The 23,689-nt window shown below is 41.2% G+C and overlaps 1 protein-coding gene across 1 annotated transcript in view; it reads left to right on the forward strand.

Moving 5' to 3' along the window:
* The window catches only part of hcn1 (hyperpolarization activated cyclic nucleotide-gated potassium channel 1), a 92,629-nt gene that overhangs the window by 62,878 nt on the left and 6,062 nt on the right, over window positions 1-23,689 (forward strand). Inside the window, exons 5-7 of the mRNA XM_033646844.2 lie at window positions 1,905-2,051; window positions 7,238-7,478; window positions 18,451-18,615. Coding sequence (XP_033502735.1) covers window positions 1,905-2,051; window positions 7,238-7,478; window positions 18,451-18,615 — 553 coding nt within the window. The remainder of the gene's footprint in view (window positions 1-1,904; window positions 2,052-7,237; window positions 7,479-18,450; window positions 18,616-23,689) is intronic.

Raw genomic sequence — 23,689 nt, forward strand, 5'->3', positions numbered from 1 at the left:
AAAAGTCCAGTGTGTATGATTAAGGAGGATATACTGGCAGGAATGGAATATAATATTTATAACTATGTTTTCATTAGTGTATACACCTGAACACAAGAATTATTGTGTTTTTGTGACCTTAGTTTATATCTGCCAGCCATGTTGAGTCTACAGTAGCCCGAAACGGACAAATCCAACTGTGGCTCTAGATAGGGCCATTCGCATTTTCGCCTCGGCCACCGTAGTTCTCCTAAACACCAGGCACATAGTAGAAGTTTCAGTCGGTTGCAATGTTATAACCTAATCTTAGACGGTTCTAAATCCTACACACTGGTCCTTTAACCCCTGATGTAAATTACAGTAAATATACCCTAAAATAGATTTTAGTTTCATTTCTATGTGTTCAACGGTAAAGATTTATCTGAAATTATAACAAGTAATTGCAATATTTTGCCTAAATCAGTAAATTATGGTTGCTATAGTTCTAACTGTAAATATTGCTTTAATTTTAAATTTCAACACAAAATGGCAAGTTATTTATTTTTATTATTTTTCCTTGCAGTATGAATTTAAACAGGAAACTACAAAGGACATAAAACATGTTTAATAAGTCAGGATTCATTATATATAAACTATAGAATTATAGATTTACATAATTAAAATTGACACCACTCTTATTGTTCTAAAAAGAAGTCACTGATTACTGCTTAATTATTCTGAAATTTACAATTTTTTATTTATTTATTTATTTGTTGAGCAACAAAGTTAGGTGTCACATTTCAAATCATAAACTATAATGCTGCTACATTAACAGCACTGAACTAGTCTCTATATACAGACTCTACATTCAGTGAATGTAGAGTCTGTAGGCAAACCCCGGAGATCTTGCCTCCGGAAGAAGAGCGGAAGAGCCCTGGTTTCATTGTAGGCTGTTTGTAGTACGCGTGATATTGACCAATCACGTTTGAGCCGGCTGCAGTTGTTGCCAGGTTAAACGGTCTGTGCAGTGAACTAACGAGGCAGAACATAATTGGCGTCACTGCAAACTCTGAATCTGAATCTGGTTCAGCATATTTACTTATATATAAACGGAAGTCGCAAACAGAAATTCGCCTCCCCCGCCCAAATCAAACTGGAATGCCAAAAAATCGGGCGTCTACCCCCAGAGGCTGTATCACCATCTGCCGGAAGTCAGACGCCGAATATAGCCGATGGGTTCTGAGAATGATACCGAACAGCACAATTTATACACTGAGACAGTTTCAAAGTGCTTTCCATACATTTGAACTTCAACAGGAAATAAGGGAGATAAGAGTATGGCAGACAAAAGAGAGAGAATAAAATCCCTTTGGCATCACCTTGCCAGACGCTAGAAATCAATACTGTACTCTGCTCACGTGCTCGGAATCAAAGAAATCACAGCAAAATATTCAAAAGGTATCATGCAAATAATTATCAGTCATGCAATCTGCGCCATCTGCTTTGTTGTGTACGCCGCTCTTAAATCTCTCCAGGATATCAGGTATACCTTGCTCGTTCACATTAGATCATAGCGTGGTTGCCCATTAGGACCGGGCTTCCTGCATGGGTGAGATAATCGGAACTGCTACCTTGGCCTGACATAGCCCCGGGCCTGTACATGTTCCTACTTTTCCTCCACCACCTGCCTCCCTCGTTCTGTCTCTCTCCCTCCCCACACACAGAACCAGGACATGGCACTGTGACTATGTGAGAGCACGGCTTGTCCTCAATACAGAGACACAAATACATGCACGGCAAATACCACACTTTTGTGGAGCTTTGTTGTTTATAAAGATATGCTCCTGCTTGTTTGTGTTACTTATTAGCACTGTCATTCGAATATTTGGGGTACGTGCAGTATACATGCAGCAACTGATATGCATCTGCTTTCTTTGTCTCCTCAGTACAAGCAAGTGGAGCAATACATGTCCTTCCACAAGCTTCCAGCAGACATGCGGCAGAAAATCCACGACTACTATGAACATCGCTACCAAGGCAAAATCTTTGATGAGGACAACATCCTGAGTGAACTCAACGACCCTCTCAAAGAGGTGAGACAGCTTCTCCCCTAAGACCCTAAACTGAATTGAATCATTGGCTCTTTCACTTATCAACATTTATAAATCTTTTTGAGATTGTTCATTTGAAAGTTTTATTTTTAGAACAGGTAAAAAATACACCTTAAATCTAAAAAAAAGATTCTTGACAGGTAGGCTGTCACACAGTGGTTTTACTTCGGGAACATGAATGAGTTTATTCCCCCAAGATGAAGAGTGAATCTTCATTTGGCGCCTTTAAGTGCGCAGGACGTGAAGCTAAAATACCAACACCTGTCATCTCATCTTACAAGGTCAAAGGAAAAAAAGAGCAAAACGGATTCTCCTCAGCATCCTGGGTGAACCCAGACTGAGCATTTGTCAAAGATACGAAAATATTCTGCACAGAAACCTGAGCTTCACTCGTGATAAACAACCTGAGCTCCAGAGCTGTTTAACAATCGCTCTTTTATTTAGAATATTTACACATAGTCAGATTAGCACAGATACACAGCCCCAAGGATCAACTGAGCACGCTGTATATTATTCACAAAGAGAGGTAATGAGAAGGAATATTGAAATTTATTGTGGACTCAGTGACCAGTTTTTAAGTTCCAGCCTCATCCCCTCGTATCAGCAGATTACATGGGTAATTAAGCAGAGGTGAATGGGACAGGAGAGGACTGAAAAGCAAAGCAAGTGTAGAAATCGAGACCATCCCTCATGTAGCCCCATTAAGTCACCGTGCAGCGGTGTGGGGAGTTGCTGCACGATCCCAAACACTCACGGGAAGGTGCAGGGATATAAAGCTATGACTTACTACACAGAGAATCCTACAGGCTTAGTCGGCCGTGCATAGCAAGCAAAGTTAAAATCTGCATAGAGACAGTGTCGCACAATGAAAGCTATGCCCATGGGACAGACGGATAAAAACAAACTGAGTCGCACCAGAGCAAAACAGGACACATGAACTAGCTCGCGTTGCCATTTCACTGAATAACTGTTCTGTCTCCTCCCAGAGAAGATAGAAGAAGCAGGTAATTTACAAAGGGGAACTCAGGCAAAGGACCACGTCTGTGTGGCTCATTTTCTACACAGTGTATTACTGTCAATTATTTTCCAATAAGGCAGCCCTTCAAGAGAATCAAATTGCAATTTTGATGCAGGTGAAAGTAAAGATTAATTTGTCTTCTGCTGTGCTTCTGATCAGGCTGTTCTCATGCACTGCTTGTATGTATACCTAAGAAAAGTAATGCACCACTATTCGTATATATACCTGCATAATCACAAGCCAGTAATCCATGTATAACCCACGTCATCAGGAAAGCTGAAGTAAGGTGACCAATGTGCTGATGCGAGTAAAAAAAGGAACTAATTTAAAGACCAAAAGTCTACCTTAGGAGGCAGGTTGTGGTGTTGGGTGGGATCACAAAACACAGGACTTTACCCCGAGAAACCGGTGTTCGGGACCTTGTAAAACCAAATGAACCTTAAGTTATTTAAAGCTACATCGTCACCATGTTTGTTTTCCTAAACCTAAGCTGTGTACCTAACCTTTGAAAGTTATGAGGGTTTAGTGTTAAGCAATAAAGGTTAGGTACATAGGTTAGGTTCAGGAAAAGAAATATGGTGATGATCTACCTTAAAATGAGTCAAGGTTCACTTGGTTTTACACGGTGGAGAAGGGGTATCTGTTCACTCAGTTTTTTCGCAAAGGAAGATATGAAAATAAGAACTGAGCTTGTGCTGCCAAACAAACAACTATTGGTTGGTTTTACTCTATTTCTAATCCTGCTTCTTGTGGAGATGCACCTGTCCCATATTGATATCGAATATCGGGTTGACACTGACTCAAGTAGCTGAATTGGATATCGTGACAATGGGGCTGGTCAGTTTAATTTTATGTTTATGACTACACATTACGTACCACATCCTGGTCAGCAGCACACCAATAGGCCGCATTGCTGAGGTAGCTACTGTAAGAACATATATACAACATATGAGATGTTTGGAGGTATTTCAAGCCTGATGTTGCCTTACACTTAAAAGAATGACCCCAGTCACTCCCATACAGTGAGGCATAAAGCTGGTACCGAGTCACTACTCGATATCGGCTGATATGCACCTCTGATGAGAGGTATGCAGCCTGTTTATTCCCATTCTCTAAAACTGAAGGTTTTTATCTGATCATCCATTGGAGAATTAGGTCATTGAGGGTTGACTGTGTAATTTGTTCATAATTAAACCCAAAAAAAACAAAATCTGAAGCAGCTTACAAGAAGTGTGGCTCAGAACGGGTCAGAACAGTGCAGCGAGTGAAACGAAGTGAGGACAATACTTGGCTTTGGAAGATTAGTGAATGCTATATTCATGATGTGTTATCAACAATGCCAGGTTTTAGCTTGATAATCTTCTGTGTTACCCATCTACACCTCAGCCTCACCTATTCTGCACTGAGACTATCCTTTTAAAAAGCTAAATGAGTAATGCCAGCCTCCATGTGAGTGCCAATGCCACCTTTCTTGCCTTTGCCAACTCCCATTTAAATCGTATCAGACTAAAAGCAGCTGTACACTTCACAAACAGTGATAAATTATAGCTTATACAGTTAGATACATCTTGATCTGCCAGTGTAGCACAAATAATGGCACCTTCTCTGGCTCAGTCCAATTGGCCTCTGTAATAAAGTGGCCATACGTTTTGTTTTTGAGGGATAAAAGATGGGAGCAATGGGGTTTGTTTTTCAATCTCCACGTCCCTCATCTGTACCCTGGTCCCTAACCATTTAGCAGCCAGAAATCACTTAATGCAGCTCCATGCCAGACCGATTCCACGTGGACTTACTGAGGACTAGCTGAGTCCGGCTGATTGCCGCTGAGTGTCCAGCACAATTTTGGGGGTGCTGACTTATGGGTCAATTTGGGATCAGAATCAGCTCCACTTAGCAGCACTCAGACTTGCTTTGGGCTGAAGGAGGGCCATGAAATCAGCCCAAGTGTACTTTAACTGATTCTGGCAAGTCATTCATCACAAGTCTTGCATGAGTCTGTCAACCAGATGTGCCAGATTGAGGCTGCTCGAGCATTACCACTACCTGTGACTCACATGAAAACTCTGATTCTCAGTGGATAAAACAGCTTTGGGTTTGATGTGAAGGTCAAAGGTAATGAGGCCTACAGAAAATTCCTCAGTTAATCATCCCGGTGTGCAGCTATGGACAATGGTAGAATTAATTTAAATTCCATCTGCTGTGCTATGAGACATAAAGGTCAAGTGTGTAGGATTTAGGAGGATATATTGGCATAAATGGAATATAATATAATAATAACTGTTGTGTGTTGTTACCTCAGAATGAGTCGTTTAAATAGGGAGGGGGTCCATGTGCACAGAGTTTGCAGTGTTGCACTGCCATGTTTCTACAGTAGCCCAGAGTGAACTTACTGAACACTGGCTCTATATAGTGCCATTCTCGTTTTTGCGTCAGCCTCCGTAGTTAGCAGTCCCTGTTTAAATCACCGGGTCAGTTTGTTTTTGAAAGGAAAAGACCTCTGCAGAAAATTCGGCTCATGGTAAAAACCTCCTGAAAGTCTGGATCTTAAGTTATTGAAGAAAAAAGGTGAGCGCACATTAGCAGGTGCTGGATGAGCGGCTTGTCTCTGACATGCCAAACAGTGTCGCAGAAACACTGATTTGTAATGTGAAACTACTTTATTGAGTGTTTTTACTGGTTTTATTCACCTGGTCCATTTGTTTTGGAGAGGAGGAGACTTCTGCGGGTAATTCGGCTCCTTCATGCTTGGCACATGGGAGATGTATCAGCTGGCTGCAGTCTGCAGTCCTCACTGCTAGATGCCACTGAATCCCCAAATCCTACACACTGTTCCTTTAACATCAGCTTATCAATATCATAAATATTTGTGATAACTGGGTCTATACATTGTTTCCAAATACCCTTTACTGGTTTGTTTTTGTTTTGGTGCACTATGAAAATGCAGTTAATTCCCATTTGCTTGACCCAGGTAATCCATCACATCAAACAGTTTGCTGCTCTGCTGCAGTTGTGGGCAGAAACCACTTTAGAAATTCTCCTTGGTGTTGCTTTCAAGGGCACTCCAGCATCCAATAATTGATTGTTTGCTGCCCAAAAGCATTTAATGGATAAGCTCTGGTATCCGAAAATCTGGTCAACAATGGTGCACTGGCAAATACAAAGTCAAAAAGAAAGGGAAAAGAAAAAACTGCATTGCATCAAAAGGTTTGCTGTTCAGCAGCTATGTCTCAGATGTCAGATGTCCATTAATGCACCAACAGGGAGAATTTTCCAAACAGCCCCTGCTGTTAACTGTATTACTACAAAACGTTGAAGATTTCTGCAAGGGGGCTTTGAGACCAGTAAAACAAATAAATGTAAAATATATATAAATATAAACATGTAAAACACAGTTTGTCATTAATGTGCTTAAATATAACTTTACAGCCGGACTGTTTTGGTGTTTCCTTTCCTCTGTCTCGCTGTTTCTTATTCTCCGCCATATGACAAATCTTTAAATAGGCATAGCCAAAGATTGTTTCCCCAAGAGGACTCCTGGCTGGGCATGAAAATTGCTTACTATCTAATTCATTAGTTCTGGTGCATGATTGAGGTCAGAGCCCCGTGGCATTAGCTGACACCGGCATCTAGGGCTGAGCTAACATCTCTTTGCGAGCATCCCAGAGATTGGTTATCTCTCTGTTAATGTCCTGTTGTCACTGGAGGAGAGTTATCCCTCATGGGGGGTCAACAACACACCGCCACAGATGCCAAGTGCCCCGGCTTTCCATCTGTACAGCAACAGAGATGTGTGGGTAAACAGACAACAAGCTCCTAATCTCCTGCTGGGTCTGAGGGGACAGGATGAGACCAGAGAGATGGCCTGCAGCCGGCACCAGAGGGCAAACTCATCAGGATCTGACTTGTGTGCCAAAAAGTTTCGTCTCAGGAGTGATGGGAAGTGCTTTAGAAGTATTAGGGATAAAGCAGCAATTGAATTCATTTATGCCCGCAGATAAAAGCAGCAGAGATGAAGGATTTGCGGTGGTGTTTTGTGTCAGGCTACCTAACTGATGCTCATTTCTCAAGTTGTACGTTGAAATTACTGAATTATTTATGGCATAATCTCATCTGTTTCATCAAAACCTTCTTCTTTTTTTTCCTCCACCAGGAAATTGTCAACTTCAATTGCCGTAAACTCGTGGCCACCATGCCTTTGTTTGCCAACGCGGACCCCAACTTTGTGACGGGCATGCTGAGCAAGTTGAAGTTCGAGGTCTTTCAACCCAACGACTACATTATCAGGGAAGGCACAGTCGGGAAGAAGATGTACTTCATTCAGCATGGTGTAGCGAGTGTCATCACCAAGTTCAACAAGGAGATGAAGCTGACTGACGGATCCTACTTTGGAGGTTAGAACACAACAATCTGATATAATCATTTATAGATTTGCCACATGAAAATCCAAACATGAATTATATACGTGGGCACTGCCATGCAAGAATGCCATACTCGCAGTCACGCATGCATTCCTACATACAGTTATATATTGAGACACGAGTCTGGCCTGAGGTCTCGCGTTTGATGCTGTTTGAAGTTAAGTTATTGTGGATGTAGATTCTCATTAACCAGTGTTGGACGTTAGTCAGCTTCTGCGGTTATGTAACCACTCATCTGGTTGTTGGAGTAGGCCAAGGCGTGGATCAGGCATCCCTTAGGACACACAGAGGATCCTCCCCCACCCTCACACATACACATGCATGAACTCTTCTCCCCCTCCATACGTTCCTGCTGCATATACTTGGCACTAACAAGAGCAGCTAGTGTAGAATCAGGAGCTTTTTCCTCGTTCTGTTCTCCGCCTTCATCTCTCTCTTTCTCTCGGCACGGGTCCCATTCCCTCTCCAAAACATTACAGATATCATCAATTTTTTAAACGTCAAATGTAATTTCATTGCACGTTGTTTACTTGGACACGACAGTGTCTGCTTGTGGATTTTGTCATTGTGAAAGCAAAGCAAAGTTTCCTGTTTTAGAGGTTCTTGCATATTTTATCTCATGAGTTCATCCCCACTATGGAAGGAGGCTGAGGAGTCTAAGAATACCTTCGCTTTGGTGCGTGTTTGTAGCATGCACTTCATGTCTCGCAGGCGAGCCAAGGAAGGCAGCGATTCAAAAAAAGAAATGAGTCGTCTTTTTTTCCCCTGCTTGTTCAAACCACAGGATTGCTGTCATGCCACTAAGTGTGCAAAGCTACTTGCTTTATATGTGGGTTGCCCAAGGAGCATTTTACATTCTGCACAGAGTGGACATGTCGTATGGTAAGAGATGTGGCAGTTGCAGTGCTGTTCAAACGATTAATCCCCCGGGGCTGCAGCTCAAGAGATATTCTGTTAAAGAGTCATTGTGGCACAGAACAAGTAGATCTTGTTGAAGAAACTAAGCTGAAATGTCAGGATAAAACCTTCGGCCAATAAGGCTCTCACAAATGGATCTTAATGGTGGTGAGTGTGATCGTATTTGTCAAACAATATCAGACAAGAAGAAAAGAAAACTGCAGCAGTTTAATTGGCTATTGTTTCCTGTTGGAAGGTGAAAAGTAATAATGGTAGTTGTTAGTTGACTGAACGGTGCTTGATAATGCTATATTTTGACAGACACTTGTGTATCATCATTTAAATTCAACTGTCAGATCTTCGCTATAACACCTATACTGTCTGTGTTAATTAAGGCTTTTGACAGAGCACACACAATAAGATTAACCCTTTTGGGAAGCTAAAACTTTCAGTCTTGTGTACCCCTGGTGGTCCTTCTAGTGGCTCTAATGTGTTATTAAGTTGAAGCGGCTATAATCAATATTTTTGACACGTGCTCATTAGGGCTGGGCGGTATGACCTAAAATTCATATCACGATATAAATCGAATCCCTTCACGGTAACGGTATATATCGCGGTATAAATTTAAGTGTAAAAGTTATAATAGAAGTGTTTCTGAATGGGTTTTGTAGTCCCTTAGCAAAGCTAAATTGAGAAAAAAAAACCAACAACAACAAAAGCAAAGATACAATGTATTTTTTAGAGCATTTATTGTGCAGAATGCAGATCTCAAAACTCAAAATTAAAACCCAGCACTCTATGGTGCAAATGTCCACTGGGATCTATATCAAAAGGTAATTTCCTTCTTTTAGCAAAATCCTAAATTACTGAGTTGTCTTTATGCTCTGCCATTTCTCCTCTAATCATCACGCTGTAACCTGTGACAGGCTGTTATGATACCACAACTATCACACATTCACATATGGAGTTTTTTGTGGAGCCCCTAACGTCACATAGGTTTACATTACCAAAGGTTTATGACAAACTCTCTTGCCGAAAACCAACTCCCGTGTGCGCACGGCGAGAGAGGAGAGGGAGAGACGCTGTGCTGCTGCCAGAGGAGACACTGAATGAGTTCACTTTGAGCGGTAAGTCGCTAAAAGAGTCTGAGAAGTCCAGGGCTGTTCATAAAACATTAACTCACTCACTCACAAGTTCTCCAGCAACACATGTTGCAGGTGCTACGCTAAATCACGGACGTGAACCAGCTCCTCTTGCTCCGCTGTCTCTGTGCTCGTAGCCATTTTCACACTGAGGCAGGTGCGACGATGTCATCAACGATAGGACGGTAGAGCGCAAATCTCTACCGTGGGCCAAATTTATATCATTTCTACCGTCTACCGCATATACCGTGCTCATTTTCAGGGACAAGGCTCTAAAAGCCCACTGCACACATTCTGCTCAGTACCACACAGCAGACAGACAAATTAGCAACTAGCTGGGGAAAAAAGAGCCCGAAAATTTCCTCAGGAGTTGGTAGAGACCAAAAACTGAGCTAAAACCAAATTGATATTAGACTTACATTCATCAGGTGACCAGGTACATGACTCAGAATCAGTGGCGGCTGCTGGTCTTTCAAGGAGGGGAAGCTCATTTTCGGCCTACATCATAAAATGTGTCTGTTTATTTATACGTAAATTCTACCCTCTGGGGCTGCTGTGCGAAGCTAGTGTGACCGCCTGTGAGTGCTTTGGGATGGTGGAGGGGGCTCACAGCAGCACCCGCTGCTCGTTGGGGACAGTAACTGCAGAGCGACAGAAGTCAGAGTCTCCAAACACGAGTACAGTCTCCAATAACACCAGAAAAAGATGCTAGATTTGTCGCTAGTCGTTTTTAACAAAGAAAAAGTCACTAAGAGGATTGGAAAAATCTCCAGATCAACTCAGAACAATGGAATGAAACTTGAAAAATGCTCCGGTGGTGGATTATATTTCAAGATCTCTGATTCGCTCATTTCGCTGTCAATCAAAATGGGATTCAGCCTCAGACAGATCATCCAATCATCATGCAGAAGCCCAGCGTCCAGGCCAGCCGAGGCCAGCCCACTGCCCCATAGACCCCCAGAGATGCTGAGCATCCGATGGGCGGGACAAAACTGAGCATTTATCCAATGACTGTCTAGTTTCGCTGCAGTGGAACAACCCACTCTATGCTTCCCCATTGAAGTCTTTGGACGCTGAGCTTCCACTGTGACGCTACAGGAATGAATGAGAAGAAAGTCGTGTCAGTGACCTGTGATAAGTAGCTGATTCTGAACAAAAGTTGAACGCGTTCTAGCGCATATTTAGTCAATGAAATGTAAACACAACAGTACATATTTGACCACTTATTTTTTGACATTTTAGGGGAAGCTGAGCTTCCCTTACAGTCTTAGAGCAATCGCCACTGCTCAGAATGAATAATCATGTTGCTTTGTAATGGCTGAATGTGTAAATAAGCAACTGTTTACTAACAAATTCACTATATAATCTTAAGAAGTGATGATATGTAAATGGTGTGTTCACAACTGTTTCCACTGCCCCTAGGTGGCCAAAAACAAAATTACGTTTTGTAGATTTAAAGCAGTTGGTCTCTTTTATAAAAAAAATAACACTTGTCATATTTGCTGAAACAGTCACTACATTCTCACAGCATTCAATGAGATGAATAATCAGTTAAAAAAAATCATACTCCCCTGCTTACTCTATTGCCTTGTAGTGCTTCCAATGGCCTCACTGCATGTTAACAAAAATAACCAAACAGAGCCAAGGAGTCTATAACACAGCTGTCAGTCATGTCAATCACTGCTTGTGAACAGCTGTCAAACTGTCAAACGAGGCAGCGCTGATTAAATATGAATCCAGATTCTGTTACATTGCCTAGATCTCACCTTACATGTTTTCAGACACATTTTAGTGTACTGTTTACCTGTGAAATGAGAAAGTTTGTGACTTTGGTTTGGTCACATTGGAAACAGCCGATCTGAAACACTGCCCACCGGCCAGGGCAAACTTTCAAACAACAAATGTTCGGCCCAAAAATTCCTGGGTACTGTTTATAAACACGTTCAAACTTGGCCCCTCCTTCCTACACTGCTTGTACGTACACAACAAGCTACTATTTTAATCAACGTTACATTTGTTGTAATAGAAAAAGCAACTGTTTAGCAGTCTAACTAAGGTAAAAACTTGCAGCTACATGTCCAACAACTCTGCATCACTCTTCATCCCCATCCTCTCCTTCACTCGTTTTGGAACCTGCTCTGCAGCTTGGTGATTTGCCTTGCCAGATTTGTGCTCTTTTTGGCCCTGTGTATGTGATTTTCCTAGCGTCCTCTTGGATGCATGCGTCACTGCCTTTTTTATAAAGTCCCAACCTCACCTGCGCGCTGTTACTGTTGGGGGCTTCATGCAATTCCCAAAGGTGGCAGCCCAGGAACGTCCCAAGCACAGCAAAGTAAGAAGAGAAGAAGAAAATAATGGCAGAGGATAGAGTCTCTGCAGATGAACACACCACCACGCACCTCTTGTGGGTCATAGGTGATGCATCGTATAACTGTTTTTTAAAGGGCAAACTACCAGGCTTCCTGCAGAAGATGACGTGTTAGACTGTTCACTAACAAGAGTCTCAACAAACGGCTCTGCTGAAAATTGACCTCTGGAGACCACATTTATAAATCCAGGAAATGTGTTGAGGCAGCTTGGCAGTTAGTACTTTATAGGGATTTTTGGATTATGGTTTTTCAAGCTTTGTCTAAAAACATTTTGAAGGTTATTCTGCACAACAAAATATTAACTCTAACTTTGTTTTGTTTGTTGTCTCATCCTGTACAGACACTCACAAATAACAGCTCAATGCAGATTGATGTAGAAGAATACAAAAGGAGTTCACAAAGTAAAAGAGTGTACTGTAAAAGATCAGCATCTATAATCAGTTGAATATGGATATGGACAAAACATGGAGAGAACATTGAGAACATACAGTAGATGTCCCCATTTAATCTTTTAATTAAAAGATACGTGTTTTATCTGTTCAAATAAGAAAGGGTGCTCAGTTCACTTTGCTGTGTTCTGTGTGTGCCGGGCCACCTGCTGTTGCCTTCTGCCCAGCTGGTATTTTTACCCGTTTGTATGGCATTAGTAGATGAGCCCCGAGTTGGGAGCAGCTGGCTGTACCAGGCACCTCACTCTTCCCCCTTTCCTCCAATGATTCACACTCCCCTTACAACCAGGCCAAACCGTGGGCAGAATGAGAAATCATCAAGGGGGACTGAGACAGACACAGAGGGAGGCAGAGCGAGTAACAAAACCGAGCCTGGCCACAGGAAACTATTAGCATAGTAATGAGCAGGACATCTATGAGGACAGTAGGTCACAAAGCACCTCCAACCACGGTCAATGCCACGCCTGCATGCTAAAAAGGTATCATAGTAATCACTCCTGGGCCACCGTGAATGGGATTACATATTGGTACCACATAGCTCTGTGGTGAAGTCACTCTGAGGCTAAGGGACTAATAGAGTGTAATGCTATGACAATGCCAGACAGCGCATGAAAATCCTTATTGGGCTTGAATGTCTTAATCATACGGGACTCCCTCTTTCCTCGGTCACAGCCGTGGAGGGAGAAGGAGAAGGGGAGCTGGTTGCCATGAGTGTATGTGACACAGGAAGTGATGGCAAATTTCCACAAATGCTCCTGGGGTCAACTGTGATGCTTTGTAGCTAGGCAACAGACACGTGTCAAACTGCATCATGTGAAGTGTTAATGGGGCCTTGCCTTACACTCACACACACTCAGACAGCTTGGAATACACTTGTACACACACATGTCTTTCAGGTGACAGCATCAATGTTTTCCTCAATATGAGTTTTGAAATATCTGTCTGTTCAAAGTTTGACATTTTGTCAGGTCTGCCACCTGCAAAGGACAGATGATGGTAGAAAATCAAAAATGAAAACTGTGCTTATATGCTGAGTTGTAAATTACTTCAAGAGTCTTGCCTACCACACAAGAGTCGGTAATTTACAGTAGGCCACAAATACCAGCACATTATATAAGTATTCTGAGAGAAAGCAGGAGTGTAGCTGCACATTTCTGATGTGTGATGTTTGTATGTATAAAGTGTTAAAGCAGTGAACGCAGTAAGCGCAGTCTAAAAATACAGACTTTTCCTGCTCTCTGTCAGCTAATCATCAGCTTTCATGTTCTCAAACAATCACTCACAACTGGGGTTCAGTTCAGTCTGACAAAATGAATAAGCTCAGTTTGAACGTGTTATTCCAACAGAGGAAAAAAAGAGCAAGAAAGTTTTGTCTCCCACCGTTGCTCGTCCCATTATTCTGCTGCTGGTTAATTCGGTTTTGGGGTGGTGTGGCAACCTGACGACCAAATCAAAGCAGAGCTCAGTGAAGCAAATTGTCCATTTCACTGATGTTTCAGAGAACAAGTGGAAAATAAATGAAAGGCAAAATCCTCCATTGCTGATATTGTAATGTCTAGGTTGCATTCACAGTAAGCTGCGAGAGTTCTCATCCTTGTTGCTTTATTAGTAGCCTGTTTTGCTCTGCCTCTTCAAGGCCAGAATTTGGCACTGGTTATCTGCCTTGCCGTTCTTTTTAAAAGGTACAGTGAAATGGGGGACAGAGTTGTCTCACCGTTACGCCAGTATAGAAGGTAGTAACAGTCCTGAATCAATATCTTCATAGTGGGACAGCAGGCAGAGCAGAATCATGGGAGGCACAGGTGTGACATTTTGATGACGTTTTGATAACATGTCATGCGTGTGATCCATCGCGGGAGATTTTAAAAGTAGCAGGTAGAAGCTAACTCAAAGAAGAGGAACAGCAGCCGAAAATGTCAGCAATTTGGGAAAACAGTGAGGTCCGGAAGCTCCTTAACCTCCAAGCAGAGGACAAGATCGGCCGACGTGAAACAGAGACAGTAAATGATCATTATTGCCATGTTATGCCATTGCTATTGTTTAATAAAGCACTGCTGACACATGTTACATGTCACACTAGATGCTGACACTCTTGTGTTACATGCCATGCCCGTCACACCTTTCTTGCCTCTGTAATACCAGCATGCTCTCTAAAATCACACAGTGGAGCGCAGTGATGCTGCTGTTGTTTGGTTTTGTGTAAAAATGCAAAGGAGGCATAAAGAAGGGACTTCTAAGCTCCTCTATAGCACGATCTCTGTGTAAACAGAGCCAGTGACTCCTACCGGTAGTTTCGGTTGCCTTAGCATGTCTTGCTAAAAGTTTCCCCAAACTATACTACACAAAGAATGGACATTTGTGGAAATACTTCTGTTCCCTTTCTTGTTGAGAGTGAGATGAGAGAATTGATAGCACTCTTAGGCTTTTACACCACATATGAAGCTAGAGCTAGAATACAGTTAGCTTAGCATTAATACAGGAAGCAGCGTGAAACATTTCACCAGCCCCTCCAAACATCCAAACATTCAAACATTAAAAAAATCTATATATATATATTTGTCTACCAGTAGGGCTGGGCAATATGGAGGCAATCAAATATCACAATATTTTTTAACAAATTCCGCAATATTGATGTTGCAATGATATTGTGGGGTTGACTGTTGGTACTTTCACAAAATATTAACACAATGAGATTTTGCTAAATATTCATCAGTAATGTGGATATAAAGAGTAAGTGTTTAAAGGCAAATAGAATAGTCCGGTAAGTTTAGAAAATTACATCACTGTCATCACTTTACTGTAGCACAGTTTTTAAAACCAGGAAAAGACAACTCGATATTACGATATCCAAAATCAAGACAATATATCAATATTGATAAATTGCCCAGCAACATATCCTTGTACAATAGTTCATATGATATCTTACAAATTAGTACCCCGTGAATCGAGTTATGTTCTTAACCTCAAGTTATGAACTTAACGTAAAGTTACATAGGTCAGGTTTAGGAAAAGAAATACGGTTATGACGTACCTCAAAATAACTGAGTATAAGTCTCTTGGGGAAAAGTCCAACATTGTTTGTACACCACCCCAACCCTCCTCCTTACACAGAATTTCAGTCTTCATATAACTTCCCTCTGTCCTCCCGTCAGTGCTTGGGTTGGGTGATCACAGCCTTACCCATTACATGGGTTATACAGGAATTGCTGGTGCATTACTTTTTGTAGGTATACCTACAAACAGTGCATGAGAACAGCCTGTGCCTAGCTCTGCCTACCAGCACTTGTAAAGCTCACTAATTATCACCTTATTAACTGTCATGTAACACATTTATCTCCGGATGTTACCACACAGCGCATCATGCAAGCGTGTGTACAGACTCCTCACTGTCTGTCTTTGTGTCTGCCTCAGGTTGATGCAGGTTTTTCTCTCTCCCGCTGTCTCTTCGTCTCTTTCTTCTCTGTGTATCTTCCTGTTTTAACAGAGGTACCACTTAAAGGGAGCTTTTCCATCACAACAGTACTAACACCTTATTCACACCCACAGCTTGAGAGTGCTGCTCTCACATCTTGTGCACACTCATGGCGTAGCCAAGTCATCACGACAAGTTAACATTTAACGACTTAACGAAGATGGAAGTTGTGCTGTAGATTGGACAGAAGTGCAAATGTGGGCGGAGGTTGAGTGGTGTTGCTGGATGAAAAGGATTGAACAGGAGCCAAGGGAAGTTGATACTTAGAAGGCGGGTACTGGTTTATGAGCGTATAAAAAGAAGAAAAATGTGGGCTGAAAGAATGGGGGGCGGTTAGATTGTGAACTTTCTGCCTCGTGTCATTGATTCATGAAAACACTGAGGAGATCAGGCACTGTGAGTGTCAGGTTATACTATCACATATCATCTGCAGCAGCATACATTTATTTACAGCCAGCTAAATAAGATGAAGAAATGCAGATTGGTTTGCACGTCCTTTTCAGGCATCTCATATTCCAGCAGCAGTTTAAAATCTTCTTGTCTAATCACAGCATCATAGAAACTGGATTTTAGCCAGGTGTTATTGACATCAGAAGTGAAAAATTTCTTGTGGTCATTAACATTTTAGGTCCCATTACTTTAGGCTGAATCAACAGCATGACCTTTTCCTCTCAACATGAGTTCTGTTTGTAATCATCTACTCACTCTTCAAAAGATCAAAGTGCTTGAATGACTGGTAGAAGCGATAATAAGCATCCTACGAAGAGAAAATGAGCAATTTTGGCATTGCAATCTGAGAGTTTGATCCAAAGTAACATTTCCAGTCAGAGATGTGACTGTGCTGCAGCATATTTATCAGACGGACCAACCTGAACACCTCACTGTGTGTTTGTGTGGTGTATTAAAATGACAATCAGTGCTGGATATTGACTAAGTACATTTATTTCTACTTTTTACCTTTTACCTACATTTCAGCTGGCTCCCTGAGGCTGGTGCTGTGACAGGAAAAAGAAAGTCATTTTCCCTCAGTGAACAATGTAGTCTCCTAGAAGCTTATAGAAGCTTATTATATCCTCCCAGAAACTGCCAAAACATTGAGATGCAGCTGTAAAACTTGGTGTTCTTCAGACTACCTTTTGTAGTCTGTTCAAACAAAGAGTCATGGCTGCCAGTGATGGAGACTGAAAAAGAATGTGAAAACGTGTGATTGAAGCAGCCCTATGTGAAGTGGATTGATAATGTCCGATAATGAGGGAAATTCGAACTAGCGTAAGCAATATTTAATATACAGTACTGTGCTGTATTATAGTATATCCAAATTATACACAGTACAGTAATTTTATTTGTTCAGTAATTTGAAAAGCGTTTGAAACAGCTTTAATGTCACTGTATTTTTAAATGGTCAGTAAATCACGAAGCTGTTCCTTTCATTACTTTATATTCATGTATTACATTTACAAATGTCAATTAGATGGTTATCTGCATGCAAAATAAAGAAGGGGGGGGGCAATTTTCTACAGAAAAAGTACTTTAACTTTTGATATTTTAAGTACATTTTGCTATTAAAGGGTGTGGCTGCTTTGAGTGACAGGCTGTTTTCAAGGTGTCACCTCTGGTTTCAGTCAGACCCACCCCTCGCTCTTTAATAGCTCCACCCTTTTGTCCAAATATGGTCACTTCTGGCTCCAAAAATCCAAGAAGGTGACACGCCCCTACAAACCACAGCCACCAGCAGTATAAGACAAACCCACCAACACCACGCTCTTTAAACTCTGCTACAATGTTGTAATTAATACAATAGCAATAACCCACTTTATCCATTCACTTTATTCATTACACGTGAAGACATGATTTACCTTATAAGAAGCAAGATGTACCCCTTACCTTTACCCTTACCCTTAGCTTAACCACCTTTCTTTTAACCTAACACTTCATAGATTTGGATAGGATGCCAGTCGTATAGGTTTGGTAAGAGACTCGTGGAGGGTGGGTCTCGTCACTGTTCTAGCCACGGTTATACCTACTCATTCAAAACAGAGGTCCAAAAACCAATAGGTGACATAACTGTAGCTACCTCCATTATTTTACAGTGTTTGGTAGCTGCATGTACAGAAACAAGAAACAAGATGTGTGCTATGTTATTATCTGGTGTTAGGTGAGGTGCAGAGTGTTTTGATGCATCCATCTATCGCTCTAAACATAACACAAAGCGATGTGTTCTCTTTACATCTCCTCATGTGAGAACCCACAGTGAATGAGCAGGAATGCTACGTAACTATACCCCTGTTTAGTCATGCATTACATCTGAGAGCTGATGCAGTACTGTATTGTATTATGGGACCATTAGCTCCCTGCAGGATGATGAATTATGTTAGTATAATGCAAGTGACAGCAGCACTGATGGGCTTCTCATTTTATTTACATTCACATTAGCTTCTGCCTCTCTACCTTTTGTAATCTTGGTTCATCTCTATGGTAATCTGTTCCGCAATTACTGGGATGATTTCCTTTAAATCCCTCTGCACCCTCCACTTTTGTTAGTGTTTCTTCATGTGTCAAATCTCTTATGCTCTCACTCTTTGTTCTCCTTTGTGTCTCCGTGTCCCCGCCATACAGAGATCTGTCTGCTCACCAAGGGCAGACGAACTGCGAGCGTGCGTGCAGACACCTACTGTCGACTCTTCTCCCTCTCTGTTGATCATTTCAATGAGGTGCTAGAAGAGTACCCCATGATGCGACGCGCATTCGAAACTGTCGCCATCGACCGATTGGACCGCATCGGTAAGACCTGCCTACATCTAATCCCTGTCCTGTCTGATTGGTCGAATCTCTTGCCTGTCATCGTGCCTTGTTGTCTTGTCTCTATCAGTATTCGTTTGCCTTCTTTCTTCATAAAAGCATTGTGTCTGCCATCTTGTGCTGCATGACCTGTATGCTATTGTTTTTTTTTTTTTATTTTGTTGATGTTTTTTTTTCCCGTCTCTTTCTTTGTCTTAAATAACATTAAAGAAAATTTGTTGTAACCAGCATTAATCCTTCTAAAGAACCAAAGTAGCGTTTTGTGGTTGGATTAACTGGAAGGCAGTGCATGTCGCTGTCCGGGAGGGAGTCAGTTCGCCCCCTCGTTGGTTTGGTGTTGACCCCCCCACTGGATGTCAGCGAGTGGATGGAAGCTAACCTCACATGCATGTGTGTCTGGCCCTCTTTCCACTCATCTGCACTCCTGGGTATGAGCAGCACCCCACCCCATATCAGAGTCCTCAAAAATCAACCAGACCCTTTTAAAAGAAACAAGCCAGGTGACATCAGGGAGTTGTTTCAGCCACTAGCCACCCAGTCCAGCCAACAGGCAGGACGCTATAGAGTTTCATTCAGCTTCCCATCAACAACGTTTCCTTACTCTCACAGTCTGATTTAAAAACCAACCTGGCCATGACAGATTATAGCAGAAATAGAGTGATAATGGTTCAGACACATGTATATTGTTAGAGTTAAAAAAGGGGCACATGTATATAATGCAAACAGGGCAATAATTGGTTGCATTGACCCTTAAGTTGCACATTCTCCCACTCCTTATCTTTAAATGTGTTCAGTCTGCTCTAATACTTTGATTGGAACTGAGACACTGATAAATTAAACATGTAGAATATGATAATATGAAAGTGATGTATAAAAGGATCTTTTTTATAACTGACTTTGTCTTGGCTTATGTTTTGCTGCAGTAAAAATATGTATCTTTCTGAAATGATAATTTTCTGCTTTTATTACCTTTTATGTATGAATAACTTGACAATAATAATTCAGCACATTTCATGAACATCTCAGTGTCACATTCAAGCAGTAAGATGAATGTAGAGAGTAAAGTTAAAGTGTATCATGAGGATTATTTTCAGTATGTGCTGACATCTGAGACATTACTGAGGGTCTGGTCCCTGACCCCTTTGTTTAAAAAAAATAAAATGACGATTCGTCAGGACTTGAAAAAGGCAGGTTTAGATTTAAAACGCTCTGTAATGTATGAACACGTGTGAATAGCACAAGTTCAGTTCTCATAGCACATTTCTGTTTTCTCTGGAGCTCAGATACTGTACGCTGTCAGTAAGGCGGCATTCAAGGAATATTCTGACAATAGTTTGACTAGTGTATTTCGACTTGTGAAACCTAGCGAACACAAAACTTCATTTTTAAATTGCAGGTGAATGCTCTCCAAGTAAATGAATATTTGCTCCTAAGGCGACAGGTTATTGGTGGTGAATACGATAAAACATTTCATGCAGTCCTGCTGTTTTATAGATGGCTCCTTCCTCTTTTGTCAAACAGAAAAAAGGAAAAATCAGTAATGAATTTTATTTCTTGTATAGATAAAAGTAGAATTTGTTAAACTAACCATTTTGGAAATGATTCATGATTCATATTATTAGCTCATCATAATAAATGTTAAGACAAAGAACAAACTTTTATCCCTGCCAATAACACTAGAGGCCCAAATGTTTGGTGATTTGTTTCCTTATCACATTAACCAGGAAACAGTATCACCCGAATTACAAAATTAAAGTTTAATTTGCATAATGACAGTGTGCCAATGTTGTCTCATATCAGTGGTTAAAGCTTGCAGTCTGTATCTACTTCTCTATCTGTTATTGTTGTTTTTCTTTGTCATGGCTTTGTATTTGTGTATTTTTTTGCCTGACACAGGCACGTCAGTATTGAATTTGCTTTGCAACCCGAGTGTTGACTCAACATTGAAATACTGTAGTGTCAGGCAAGTCAAATAGATAGACAATAGATTTGGAACAAGACCGCTCAGAACCAATGAGAATCCAACAACAGATGTGTGTCACTGTTGAGACAACCTTTTCTCCTCAGAGTTACGCTCATATGTCAACTGTTTTTAGGGGGAAACTCAATGGTGGCTGAATGACTAGATTTATATCAAAATACCTCACAAAACATGTTTGCAAAGTGTTCACACTGAAATTCATGCCAATCACATCTGCAAATGTTAAAGGGACAGTTCACCCCAAAATCAAAAATACATATTTTTCCTCTTACCTGTAGTGCTGTTTATCAGTGTAGATTATTTTGGTGTTAGTTGCTGAGTGTTGGCAATATCTGCCTTAGATATGACTGCCTAATCTCAAATTTAATGGAACTAGATGGCACTAGGCTTGAGGGGTACAGAGTACAAAAAAATCACATTTGAAAACACTTAACAGAAATGTATCTTTCCAGAACTCATGACCTGGTTACTCAAGATAATTCACAGACCTTGTTGTGAGCGGTTTCTTTTTTTCTACTGAACTACACCCACCAACCGCATCACTACACTGAAGGAAACCTGCATCTACTGATGGACAAGAGGCTCATACTCATGACAGCGCTAGATGTAAACATTAATGGCTTCCTCTTTGGCTGAGCTGTAATGTTAGCTAGCTCAGTGGTGCTAGGTAAGAGTCCTTCTGCACAGTGATATGGTTGCCGAATGTAGTGCGGTAGAAAGAAAATAGTTCCTACATGAAACTGCTCACAACAAGGTCTGTGGATTATCTTGAGTAACCAGGTCATTGCTGTTGAGTTTTTCAAATGTATTTTTTTAGCACTTTGAGCACCACAAGCCAAGTGCCATCTAGTTCCATTATATTGTAGAGAAGACAGACATCTCTACGGCCAACATCTCCAACACTCAATAACTCACACCAAAACAATCTAGACTGATAAATAGCACTACAGGTAAGCAAGTGGCACAGTGGTACAGTGGTTAGCATTGTTGCCTCACAGCAAGAGAGTCCCTGTTTTGAACCCAGGGTGGGGTTTGCATGTTCTCCCCTTGTCCAAAGACATGCTGGCTAGGTTAATTGGTGACTCTAAGGGTGCTTTCACACCTGCCCTGTTTGGTTCGGTTCAATTGAACTCAAGTTCGTTTGCCCCCTAAGCGCAGTTCGTTTGCGCAGATGTGAACAAGGCAATCCCATTGCCGTGCCTTGTTTTCAAACTGTATGGTTTGACTAAAACGAATAATGAAAGCAATTTAGTACACAATGACCAGCGCTAAAATCAACCTGCATACAGTAGTTGTCCCTCCACTGTGACATTAGAAAGTGTCGCATTTATTTTGCAAGTGTACTCTTCTTCAGCATTTTGTTTACTACTTGTTTGCTTTCTCGTGCAAGGCATTTTATCTGGTCCGCTTGTAAATGCTGCTGTGAGAACACAAACCAACTCTAGGTAATTATGCAACTCTGTAACAAAATTAGTCCCTGATTCAGACCAAAGCAAGACAACTCTAGGTCTGAAAGCACCCTAAATTGGCAATAGGTGAGAATGTGAGCATGAATGGTTGTCTGTCTCTATGTGTCAGCCCTGTGATAGTCTAGTGACCTGTCCAGGGTGTACCCTGCCTCCCGCCCAATGTACAGCTGGGATAGGCTCCAGCCCCACCTCCCACAACTCCCAACGGGATAAGCAGTTACGAAAAATGGATAAATAAATGAATTAACTATATTTAAGAGGAAAGATATGTATTTTGATTTTGAGTGTTTATCCAACATGCGTTGCATTAATGTGTGGATTTGGCAAATAAAACTACTTGGGAGAATTTAGGGGAAGGATGTGATCATGTTTAAATTTTACAAATGACAGCAGTGATTTCTAGTTTAATACGGGACATAAACCTCCATCTCCAGCTTTGTGCTTTCATCCACCTGTGAATCAACACCCACACTTTCCCCTGTGCTACACGAATGTCCTCTAAATTTTTCCATTACAGCTGAATTCTAATAACTAATTGTGAAGTCGCTGCATATGAGCATAATTCACAGGAGACAAGGTTGCATTTTTTGAACTAGCATAAAATAAAATAAAAAGCTTTTTCTGCCCTGTAGTGAAGTCCCTTCACAAACACTGAATGCCGTTTGGCCTCAACAGTCCAAATCTACATTTGCCCTTTTTATGAGAGCTACCAGCTGAGTTAGCTTTTCACCAAATGTGATAAAACCGAAAGCTGCCCACTCTGACTGACACTTGTCAGAGTGATTTAGATTCGATCCATCCTTTCAGACTAACCATGAAGGGGGTTTTGTCTCATACGAGGGAAGATACTTTGTCATGATCCGTGCTGGTTGTATCGTTTCTATATATGAACTGCATTTGGTTACATGCTTGTCTTGCTCTAAAAAGGAAAGAAGAAAAGTAACCATGCTTTGAAACCAATAACGTGTTGCACATTTGACATTATCTTTTATCTATCTAAAAATTATTTGACCAGGAGTCCGTCTTGAGACGAGCACATCTCGTTTTCAAGAGTGTCCTGGCCGACGAGTAGGCATCAGGTAAACACTTTATTCCAATTCCAATATTCGAACAGGGACAAATTGACCTATAGAGGCTTGCTAAATGGATCCGGTCTCAAATTCATCCTCCAAGAGTCTGACCTCTTGTTGGAGGTTACATTAACTGTTTAATTCCTGCATCAGTGACACATAAATCAAGTCACCCACACCAGTCCTGCAGATGTTTTGATGGACACATTCAAAATGTCAACAACTAAGACAATCAAAGAAACAAAAGATTTCTCATTCAATGTTACATGCCCATTTTATTTTGTAAGAGATTTTCACAGAGTAATTAACTGGATTATAAGCACATGCCGAGCTCTATTGGTGTGACATTTTTTATTTAATCTTTGAACCCTTTGTTCAAAGTGAACTCACAAACAAAACCATGTCTGCAGATTAGTAAAAATTTTACTAATGCAATGCCACACACACTTCTTGTTACATGCAGAAATCTCATTTCATTATTTATTCATGTTTTCACCAATGGAAAAAAAAGTTTGTTTCTGATTGTCTGCCTTGAA

Source organism: Epinephelus lanceolatus, chromosome 19 (assembly GCF_041903045.1).
Source record: "Epinephelus lanceolatus isolate andai-2023 chromosome 19, ASM4190304v1, whole genome shotgun sequence".
Classification (NCBI taxonomy): domain Eukaryota; kingdom Metazoa; phylum Chordata; class Actinopteri; order Perciformes; family Serranidae; genus Epinephelus; species Epinephelus lanceolatus.